The sequence below is a fragment of the Lepidochelys olivacea genome, assembly GCF_965140295.1.
Source record: "Lepidochelys olivacea isolate rLepOli2 genome assembly, chromosome: 2".
Lineage (NCBI taxonomy): Eukaryota > Metazoa > Chordata > Testudines > Cheloniidae > Lepidochelys > Lepidochelys olivacea.
Window position 1 is genome coordinate 205,608,928 of NC_140412.1, and position 12,149 is coordinate 205,621,076.

The window sequence follows — 12,149 nt, forward strand, 5'->3', positions numbered from 1 at the left end:
ATGGCCATTCTTGCCAAAAAGGAAAAAAAAAAAAAGTCATGACGTCTGGGACAGGGTTTAAAAAAGGGGACTGTCAGCCCAAATGGGACGTATGGTCACCCTAATGATAACCCGCTCCCCTGCGAGGCGCCAGACGGGCTAGAACAGGAGCTGAAGGTCACTGGGGCACCCGGAGGCTGGGTCCTGGTTCCCCCGCGAGTCGCTGCTTTGCGGGAGGGAGATGAACCCGCATTTGGCGGCAGCAGTGACCATCCCGGCGCCTTCGGGGTTTTCTCCCCAGGCGGTGGAGGGGCAGAAGCGGTGGGGGGTAATTACAGTTCTTGATACAGGCTCAGCCCCCCCTCTCACGCCCGTCACCCTCTCTCCTGCCCACCTCCGTATCTTCGCCTCCCGCCCGGTGCCCCGAACCTGCCTCGCCCACCCCCGCTGCTGCTGCTCGCCAATCACACGCTAGCTCCCCCGGCCGGGCCAATCGGCGCTACCCTTACTCCGCCCCGACCCCTGCTCCTGGCCCAATAAGCACCGCCCTTGATGGTGAGTGGCGGGCCGGGGGGGTGGCTGGGGAGCTGCTTTGCGGCCGCCCGAGTCTAATTCCGGAAGCTGCCTCTGAGAACGACGCGGGGGCGGGGCAGAAGGGGGCGGGGCAGGAGGGGGACTTCCCCCTCCTCATCCCCGCGCGCGCTGTTTCCTCAGGGCTCACGGCTTCCCCCTCGGCGCCCGGTGCGGAGCCCGGGCTGGGCGCGGGGCGTGGCCTGTGCACGGGCTGATCGGCCCCTGGGAAGAGGCGGGGCAGCCGGAGTCAGTTGGCGGCCGGAGGCGGCGGCTGGTCGGTGCGGCGGCCTCGCCATGGTTTTCCTTAAACTCCGCGAGCAGGTGGGTGCGAAGGGCGGTGAAGCGGCGCCTGCCTTCCTCCCTCCCTCCTCCATTCCCGGCCCGGGCGCGCCCCCTGCGTGGGTGACAGGCTCCGGGGGAGGCCCCGTGGCTGCGCGGGGGCTGCCGGGCCCCGTGTGCGCGGTCGGGCTCCGTGCCTGCCGCTCCGTGCTGGGCAGGGGGCTGGGGGCCCATGTGCTCGGTGCGGGCGAATCTCTTGTTACCCTGCAGCGTGTTTGTGAGGGGGGCGGGCGGGCTCGGCGCTGCCTGTCCCCGCCCCCCGGCTTCTCCCGGGTAACCGGCCCCGGCCGAACAGGTGACCGCGGTGTCTGCCCTTGCCCGCCCACATGCCCAGCCGCTCTCGTTCCCGGCCACACGCCCGCTGGCCACCCTCTGAGGTGTGAGAGTGAGTAAAGGGGTTAAATAGCACGCCGACATGTGACTGCCTTTCACCATGATCACTTTAAAAAGATACCCGCCTTGCTTTCTCCAGTTCTAGTGTCTCTGACGCTGGAAGTCCGCCCTGCTTTAATGGCGTGGTTGTATTCCTGATCATCCGAACCATTCAGTTTTTGTAAAATCCTTTGGAGAAGGAAGGTACTATGTTAGTGGTGAGCATTGACGTTGGTCTGGTTCTGTGTCTAAATCTTGGTCTGTCTTCTCCAGCTGTACAGCTAAAGGTCCTGGTTCAGGCCTTCATTTCATGCCTTGACTTCTGTGAACTCCTCCTTGCTGGCCTTGACAAATTTCATTGTGTTCCATGTACCCAGTTAAAATGCTGCTACAAAGATAACTTTCCTGGTTTGTTGCTTTGACTGCATTACAGACCTTTGTGTCAGTTTGCTGGCTCTCTCTTCTCCACCCCATCAAACACAAACTACTTGTCTTCATTTCTAAGGCCCTCTCTGGCTTACCTCTCTTTTTTTTATACAGTAGGAAGATGCTGACCTCCCACCTATGTTCTGCCAATAGTGCCAGTTTTATTTAGGATGTTTGTGCTTTCGAATGTTTGTGCTTTCTACCATGCTGCCCTTTGTGCATCAGCCATCTCAATAAAAATCCACAAAGCCCATTATATTGTCACCTTAAAACAATTTGCTGTGATGCCTACAAAAATAGTTGGCAGTGGTGAAGCAGCTGATGTGATGTGCTGTGGGCCACTGCTTATCATGCTAACCAGTATCTCTTCATTACATTGCGCTCTCTGTATATTTGTATCCATGTGCATCATGTTTTACACTTAGATTGTAAGCTCTTTCAGGCAGGGGCCCTCTGTGTGTTTACTTGTACAATGCCTAGCAAGATGGGACGGTGGCTACTGAATTATAAATAATTGTCTTGATTGTTGTCAGTAAATTAACAAAAACTCAGATTTAATGGAAGACCTGAAATTTAATTAGTAAGTCTTATAAGACCCCAAATACATTTAATATTCACAATAGTTATTTTGGGCTTTAATTTTATGATCACTTTATATTGATTTCTTCTAACTAAACAAAGAAGAGGAGGCTGATTTGTTCGCATTTATATGACATATAAGCACTTCATACTAGAGATTCCAAGCTGTCAGGTGTACAGGTACAGAATGAATAGGGCCCTACTAAATTCTTGGCCATGAAAAACACCTCACGGAACGTGAAATCTGGTCTTTTGTGTGATTTTTATCCTATACAGATTTCATGGGGGGAGACCAGTGTTTCTCAAAGTGGGGGTTCTGACCCAAAAGGGAGTTGCAGGAGGGACACAAAGTTACTTTAAGGAGTCTTGGTATTGCCACCCTTACTTCTGTGCTGACTTCAGAGCTGGGCGGCATACCATGGTACCCTTACTTCTATGCTGTTGCTGGCAGTGGCTCTGCCTTCAGAGTTGGGCTCCTGGCCAGCAGCTGCCACTCTCCAGCTGCTCAGCTCTGAAGGCAGCGCCAGCAGTAGCAACGCAGAAGTAAGAGTAGCAGTACTGCACCTGCCCTCCAATAAGCATATGACCCCCCCCATAACTCCTTTTTGCGTCAGGACCCCTACAATTACAACACTGTGAAATTTCAGATTTAAATGGGTGAAATCATGAAATTTACCATTTTAAAAGTTCTCTGTCCATGAAATTGACCAAAATGGACCATGAATTTGGTAGGGCCCTAAGTATGAAATAATTTCTGGAGTAATAATCATATCCGTGCAATAGCATGTAAATTATCTCTTTGAATTTCATTACTGTGCAGCAGGAAAAAATATCAGTGTGGTTGGAGCTTGGCCTCTGGGTACTACCACAATACAAAGAATAATTAATTTGGAGAAATTAAACATTTATAGGAATGTCAGTTTGTATAGATATTTTGGTATGAAAGTGTAGTTTCATTTCCAAAGAGTGAGGGATAGAAGCATCTTTTGAAGAAAATATGTTGTTAAAAAGATATATTAATAGTTGGAGTTGTGTAGTGTTTGTTGATAATTGAATGCTAGCTGTCATTGAAATCATTGTGTGAAAACTTGGAAGCTGTTCTGCGTTGCTATGGCGTGTAATTTTTAAGCCCATTTAGTGAGTTGTGTGTATAATTGTTAAATAATGGAAATTTATTTTTCTCTTTATAGTAAGAATAACCTTTGGATACACTGCTACTTAACAAAATGAAGATTTTTGAGATGAAAGATCTTGCTCTCTTCCCAGCTGGTGGCATGCTGCTCTCACCTTGCTACTCAAATAGCCATCTTTTGGATTGGTCTCAGTGATCTGCTGTGATAGCATCTCATGTGCCTCATTTAGAATTTGTGATGCTCTACCAGTTAGGTGCCCCATTAAAGTATGTTAAGTTTTTTGTTTTAAATTGGTATTGACCAGCCCCACCTGAAAATTAACGCATATTTTTGGGGGGATAGTGTTTGGAGGAAGCAGTTATTCTAGGGTACCATATTAATAGAAGTGTCAAATGCTGCATCATTTCTAGTATTTGCTGCCAAGCTGTAAACTCCAGCATTCAGTAACTGTAAATTGTGGTTATAGTTAAATCTGTTATATATGAAGTTATTGTGATAAGTTTTATGATTCTTGTAAGTACTCTTCCTTGTGAAAGTACTAGCTTTATTTAATCAAATTAATAATATGCTAGTGGACCTACATAGATCATAGTGCTGGCAATAGGTACCTATAGTGAAGAACTGAATAGCCTGACTAGTCCTGTTAGTAGCAGTCAAACTAAAGGTCTGCTCTAGCATTCATTAAAATCAATGGCAATTCTGTTAACTTCAGTGGGTGTTGGGTCAAGTCGTTAGTTGGTGTATGTCTGTACTTTGTTCTTTGGGAAACCCATTTATTTCAGTCTAGTTTCTATTAGACATCTGTCTAGTTTAGTTAATGCATATTAATACTCTTGTCAACTTTAACAGAAATTAAGGATTGAAAAACTTAGAGTAAGGAATAATGTAGTTTGTTCTCCATCAGTGATCCTTCTTTAGGGGGCTCAGGTATATTTGTAGTAGAACGGCAGAATGTTTGTACTGTTGATAATCTTGTAACTTTTGTGGATAGAGAATTTCAGTTTCTGGAGTATCACATCTGCACCTCCTACAAATACTAAAAAAATTGTCTAAACTTTTTTTGGGCTGAAACTTTTCTTCATTAATCCTAATGTGGAACTCTTCTTGCTAGGTCAGCACTGAACCAGTGCACCAGATCAGGGGCACTATGCTAGAGGAGATAGTATCTCTTGAGTGAGATGTGAAAATGGGGTCACCAATCTTTTGCTCATTTAAAAAAACAAAACAAAAAACTAACCTTGCCTCTCTTCATAAGAGAAGAGATGTTAATTCTCCTTTATCCTGGCAGAAGACTGTTCTGATAAGACAAAGTGAATACTATATTGAAGTTATTTGTGTGCTGTTAGAGATACTGTGTTTTATTCCAGTGATAGCTACACGTCATTGGTGGGCAAAGTGATTGCTGTACAATCCAATTAATAAAATATTAGATAAATGCAAGGTCATTCTCATTCGTTCAGCAGAGACTGGTAACTTTCCGTAGGCAATGGAGCTGGAAATGTGACTTGGTTCTTTGGACATCAGCCTATTGTGTAAATGTTGCAGAGCACTTCTGATGCTCTTCTTAGGTTGATTTCTTTTGGGGTTAATTTAAGTTTCACATATGACAATCCTGAGTTGTGTTAAGCTTTCAGATTGTCTACAAAGGATGTATGTTAACTGTGTAACGGTCACTCTATTGTCCAGCAGAACAAACAATAGAAAGGAAAGGGGTTACAGGATGAAGGGAACAGTAATAAGGTTACATAAGCCATCAGCACATACAGTTTTATTGTTCCTTATCATTTAAACATGTTAGGTTTGGGTTTCTGGACCACTGTCCTAGCTACCATTAGTTACAGCAGAAGTGGGTTTTGAGGACACATTTGGAGGAGGAAAGGGTTGTGAAGTCATCCAGTGTGTAATATGGCAACACCTGTGGTCAGAAATCCCTCCACCAGGATATTTGTTGAACTCACAGGGTGAAATCCTGGCCACATTGAAGTCCATGGCAAGACTCCCACTGACTACAGTGGGAGGCGGGGATTTCACCCACGGAGTCAAACTGGGCTGTGGAGTTCTGGCTGACTCGGCTGTGGAGTCTCATAGGGCCAGAATTTGGTACAAAATGCCTTGTTCATAGCAGTTCTAGAGATGTAATAGTTTAGGCTCAGATTCTGCATGTGATAAATGTAGTGCACTTTTGAAATGTGTAAATGTTTTTCTATTACAGCCAAGCAAATGATGAGAAAACAACCTGATGTTTAACTTGCATAGCAGAGTATCTGCTAATCATTGTGGAAAGTAGATCCTTTCAGTATATTGAGTCCTTTCTTAGTTCCAGGCTGCTTGACTGTACAAACTTATGTGGTACTTCATGCAACTTGTTGGGTGGCATCCTAAACACATCTGGCACCAGCCAGTGTTCTTTTTTTTCTGGCTCTGTACTGTGCCCATCACCCTGGTGTCAGATGCCACATGTTCTGCCTTATTCCAGAAAGGCTTACCAACAATTTTCGTGGTATTCATATCTGCCTTCCCTTCACTTGGAATGGAGGTGACAGTACTACACACTGCATACAGTAATGCTTGATATCTGTAGAGTGGCTGATCAGAGGAGAAATTTGTTTTAACTTTTTAAATAAAAGCAGTTTACTTGTAGTTGCAGTTTTCTCTGCATTCTGATATGCCTCAATTAATGAATAAAACTTCCTCTTTGTTAATCCTCATAGCTTTTTAGTTGTCTGAGAGAATATTTTGAGTTGTTGATTTGGTATCTTGAAAGCCAAATCGTGTTTGTCTCCTTTAGAGTTCAGTCATAGAAGTATTAGGAAACTCTTGATACATTGAGCAAGAAGCAAGAGTTTACTTGTCCTATGAACTAAATTTTACAGAATTCTAAATATTAAGGTTGTATGCATGCACCAGAATGTTTTGTCAAGTATTGCTTATTCTAAACAGGTAGATAAATGATTTTTAATTTCAGAAGACCTGCAAGACCATACTTTCCATAATAATCTGTTACATGCCTGTTAGTACACTTAATTTCAGTACACTTTTTTTTTTTTTACTGAAACTTGGAGACCTCTTCCATCAAAATCTATAGCCACTCATCGCGTTCTATTCTAGCAACAGGCTAGCAACAGATTTGTGGCAAATCTCATTGAACACTGCTTCACTATAACTATTAAAGACTGGATCCTCCATTAAGACATCAATATTTAAATGGTTCACATGCTGTTTTTTTTTCTTCACCAGGTAAGGGGAGAAGGTTAAGGCCTGTGATAGTGGCCATTGAAGGCCATCTGTGCACTGCATACTTGCCAACATATTTTACTTTTCTGTTGGACTACTCATTAGGCTATGTTTAGGATGCATTATTTCCCAGAAGTCAGACTCTGCTTAATGGAATAAGGCAGAGAATTAGAAGTGGCTGCATGAAGCTATTAGGTTGACCACTTACCTCGAAAGTTCATGTCCTGATTTTTTTTTTATTCATTTATCTTTCTCTTAGCTAAGATGGATCTTATTCGTTTGGCAGTTAAAAAAATGTTTGCAGTGTGCTCATGAACACTGAATGCTTACATGGTTGCTATTTTCATTACTGCTAGTGTTAAACTTTATTCTTGGCATGAATCCTAAAAAGGATTAACATCCAAACTATCCTTATTGGACTAGGAAGATAAATTGCCCCATTGGGATGGGGGAGGGGGAGAAGAGCCGCTGTTGTTCTGGGGTGAGAGGGGAGCATGGAAATACCCGTTTTCACTCTTTAAACCCTGTGCAAATATCAAATTTTGGAGAATTCATGTCTCTTCCGTATTAGATTTAAGAGGTTGCAGTTGGGTTAAAAAATCATCTAAAATACCAAGCAGCAACAAAAACAAACAAGCCCAATAACAACCTCCTTTCCAATCTCTTAGGAACTTTTTTTGGTTGCTTTAAAAAACAACCACCACCAACCCCAACCCCTCCCACACTTAAAACTTGCATCTAAACTACATTAGACATCAAAATATTTTCCTTTCTTAGTATTTTCTTCAGACTTTCTGATAATTGGTGCCCTTGGGTTCAGAATCCATATGCATTGACAAGATGATGTCTGGGCTCAGGTAGCTCAAAGAACTTTTCCCTTTATGGAAGAGACAGCTGATCCATCTCAGTACACAGAGCTCAGGTTTGCTTCCACTCCATGGTCCTTAAATATAAAGCTATTAAGGAGTACCTAGTGTCACAGGTCTTTGCTGTCTTTGAGTAAATGGACCCCAACAAGAGGGAGGGAGGATTTTGAGAGCCACTGACTTGGTAACAAGACCTTTTCTTCAGATGAGAACAAAAACCCTAAACAAAAGCCCTGGGCTTGCACTCTGATCTGAAGAGCAGATCCTTTTGACCTCAGTGAGGCCTCTGTGAGGGCATAAGGGTCCATTTGTGCAGATCCAATTGAAGGTTTGCAGGTGTGTTAGTAGCCAAGGATCTGGAAACAAAATAAGGTGAACCAAACCGTGCCTGTCATGCCAATAAAGAGCTAACTTCATAAAAGCTTCTAGAAAAATTGCCAGTATCCGCTGGAGTCTGCTAGTTCCAAGTTCACAGTGATTTGCAAACAGTCCCTCCTTCCTGTACGGATATTAACATCCCCAAAACTCTGTTAGTCTGTTCATTGACCAAGAACTATTGGGGAAGAAATGCATCTACTCTTCTACTGCACTTCTTGTATATCTTCCACTTTCTCATGTCTTTCAACATTTGGCCACAGTCTTTTTCCTAATCCACTGGAATTTTGTGAAGCCAAATTACTACTGGATATGATCTGTTTTCTTGTTCCTACCAACTTCTTTCTTCCATATTTCTTTTATTTTCCTCTTGCTTTTATTCTGTCTTTCCTATTTCTGGAACTTGAGTGGGAGACTGAAGCTGCCTTAGTTACAGTGGCCAACTACTTAAAGTTATTTATGGTGGTTGTGTTTACATAGAATCATAGAATATCAGGGTTGGAAGGGACCTCAGGAGGTCATCTAGTCCAACCCCCTGCTCAAAAGCAGGACCCATCCCCAATTAAATCATCCCAGCCAGGGCTTTGTCAAGCCTGACCTTAAAAATATCTAAGGAAGGAGATTCCACCACCTCCCTAGGCAACGCATTCCAGTGTTTCACCACCCTCCTAGTGAAAAAGTTTTTCCTAATATCCAACCTAAACCTCCCCCACTGCAACTTGAGACCATTACTCCTTGTCCTGTCCTCTTCTACCACTGAGAATAGTCTAGAACCATCCTCTCTGGAACCACCTCTCAGGTAGTTGAAAGCAGCTATCAAATCCCCCCTCATTCTTCTCTTCCGCAGACTAAACAATCCCAGTTCCCTCAGCCTCTCCTCATAAGTCATGTGTTCCAGACCCCTAATCATTTTTGTTGCCCTTCGCTGGACTCTTTCCAATTTATCCACATCCTTCTTGTAGTGTGGGGCCCAAAACTGGACACAGTACTCCAGATGAGGCCTCACCAATGTCGAATAGAGGGGGATGATCACGTAATAATTTATAGTATAATACAAATCATACTACTAAATTATTTGACATATTAAAACTGCAAGTAAATCTAAATAAAGCAGCTCCTCATCTTTGAGTACAACTGATATCCTACTGCATATATTGTAAGACTCATAGACTTCAAGGCCAGAGGGGACTATCAAGATTATCTAGTCTAATTTCCTTCACATCACAGATTACAGAATCTCATCCATCCACTCCTGCAATAGGTCCATAACCTCTGTCTGATTTACTGGAGTCCTCAAATCTTGTTAAAGACTTCAAGTTCTAGAGAATTTACCATTCACTCTAGTTCAAACCAGCAAGTGATCTAGGCCCCATGTGGCTGAGGAAAGCATAATTCACCCAGAGTCTCTGCCAGTTTGACCTGGGTGAAAATGCTTTCCTGACTCCAAATATGGTGATCAGTTACACCCTGATTATGTAGGTGAGACCCATCAGCCAGCGACCTGGGAAATAATCCCCTGTAGTAACTCAGAGCTTTCTGCATCGAGTGTCCCATCTCTGGCGGTTTTGGAGATATTTGCAAATAGCAGTTGTGGATGGGCTATGTGCCATTGTAGGCACCCTCATCATACCGGGCCCTCCATAAACTTATCAAGCTCAGTCTTAAAAGCAGTTAGGCTTTTAGCCCCCACTGCTCCCTTTGGAAGGCTGTTGCAGAACTTCCCTCCTCTGATGGTTAGAAATGTTTGTCTAATTTCAAGCCAAAACTTGCTGATGGCCTGTTTATATCCATTTGTTCTTGTGCCAAGATTAACCCTTAACTTAAATAATTCTTCTTCCTCCCTGGTGTGTGTTCCTCTGATGTACTTATAAAAAGCATCATATCTCCCCTGAGCCTTAATTTTGTTAGGCTAAACAAAGCTCATTAAGTCTCCTTTTGTAAGGCAGGTTCTCCATTCTTTTGATCATCCTGGTAGCACTTCTCTGCACCTGTACCAATTTGAATTCATCATTCTTAAGCAACAGAGACCAGAATTGCACATAGTATTTCAGATGAGTGCCTGATATGGTGCTTTGTACAGTGGGAACAACACTTCCCAACAGGGTGGATAAAAATCAATGATTTTAATTTTTTTAATTGGATTTTTTTTAATTTAAATCGGATTTTTTGATAGGTTTTTTCCTCAAAGCATTTTATCTGAAGATCGTTTTAATTAAGATACATTATAGCTCAAAGATCTCATCATGGAATAGGGATTATAAATTCTAATTCTATAGTATGAGACAATATAGTCATGTAATATTTAAGAAAAATTTTGTAAATGTGTTTCAATAGTTCAAGTATTAGGGACCCAATCTTATGGGGTTGCAGGGGCTTCTGTGTAGATTATTAAGGTTAATCTTTCTATCTACCCAATGGGGCTCAGTCTAGAAGATACCATCAGAGATGCTTAGTTTTGCAGTTCTCAAACTGTGGATTTGTGTCTCCAGAGATAACATGCTTGTTAACGGAAAAAATGTTTTAAAAGAAATAAATAATATATAGAGGTGAGAAATAACAGACCTCAACCCTATTGTCCCTCTGCAAATTTGTGTACACCGAGTCAATCCCTTACCTTTCTCTAAAAGTCCAAAGTTTCAAAAAGTTCAATGAATAGAATATTGTTGGGGACGGAATAGATCTGGACAAGGAGAAGAAGTCTGGAGATAAATGTGAGAAGGGAGGGAGAGGCAGTAGACACAAAAGTGAGACTGTTTGAGCTCAATATTCCAGAAGTCTTAAGGTCTTTCTGAATGTAGCCTTCATTGATTTGAGATCTACCATATGATTCTCTCACGAGAAGGGAAAACCTATAACATCAGCAGGCCGTAAAAGAGACCCAGTTTGGGAATATTTTAATGAAGTTCCTCCACCTGTGGGTAAGACAGGCATGCGTGCAAAATGCAAACAGTGCAACAAAGAAATGCAAGGCCTGGTTGACCGAATGAAACAACATCATGAGAGGTGTTCCTTCTCCGGGGGAAGCTGCACTGAAGATAATGAAAGGAACATGTCTGAACATGCAAGATCTTCAGGTTGGTAAACTTTTTTTATATCGTACTTCTTTCTTAAGGACTGTCTTTCGTCCTCCTGGAGTGTTCTTGGAGTCTCATGTTTGAGCAAAAAATATAGCTGTTACTGTATGGTACTATCATTTTAGATGCAGTTGTGATAAAAAATAAATAGCTGAAATAGGCAGATCTTCCTTTTACAATTTCACCTTTAAAGTAGTACTGAGTGTCAGTAAATGCAATGAGTAATACTAAATGAGTAGTATGGTAATTAAATAACTGCATTGTCTTATTTTGTTTAGGAAAATCCATCCTCAACATACAGGATTCTAAAGACTATCCACCTTCAAGATCACCATCATTTTCTATAGTTGCAGAGTTATCTGCCAATGATAGTGTTTCAGTCACATAATGTATGTCACATTGCTACAGTATATCACCTGTAGCAAAAAGAAAAAAAAAATCTCCATCATCCTGAAACAACCATAGATAAGTTTGTGGTAAGAACCAGCAGATTACAAAAAGAGGTAATTGATGAAAAAAATTGCCCTGTTTGTTTATGCAACAAACTCTCCTTTCTGTATGATCGAGAACCCTCACTTTATTAACATGGTTCAGTCATTAAGACCAGGATACAGTCCACCCAACAGAGCAGATGTCGCAGGCGAATTACAGGATAACATGTATGAAAGAGAAATTGAGCAGTGTGCGAAAGGTCTAGAGGGTAAAATTGTTAACCTGAGTCTTGATGGGTGGAGCAATGTCCACAATATTCCTGTTGTATGTGCTTGTGTGACAACAGAAGGGAATGTCTTCCCTACAGAAACAATTGATATATCAGGAAATGCACACACTGCAGAATACTTCTAAGAAGTAGCAGTAAAAGCTATAACAAACCGTGAAAAAAAAAATTAAATGTCTAGTATGTAGCTTGGTCACAGACAATGCTGCAAATGTATCTAAGATGAGAAGAAATTATTTAGAATAATAAATTATTATTTATTATTATATAGAGAGTGAAGAGAGTCCCAAGCTAATAACATACGGTTGCAGTGCTCATTTGCCTTCCAGCCAAAGATTTCAGTGTTCCAGAGATAAAGGCTAATGTTGTTGAAATTGCAAAATACTTCTGTAACAACCACTTTGCAGCAGCTGCTCTGAAAAAAGTGGGAGGAACCAAGCTAACTCTCCCACAAGACGTGTGATGGAACTCAGTAGTGGAC

At 42.3% G+C, this 12,149-nt stretch overlaps 1 protein-coding gene across 1 annotated transcript in view; it reads left to right on the top strand.

The window, feature by feature from the left end:
• The first annotated feature begins 643 nt into the window (after window positions 1-643).
• ANKRD28 (ankyrin repeat domain 28) overlaps window positions 644-12,149 on the top strand; it is a 227,539-nt gene continuing 216,033 nt past the window's right edge. Inside the window, exon 1 of the mRNA XM_084621173.1 lies at window positions 644-873. Coding sequence (XP_084477299.1) covers window positions 847-873 — 27 coding nt within the window. The 5' untranslated portion in view covers window positions 644-846. The remainder of the gene's footprint in view (window positions 874-12,149) is intronic.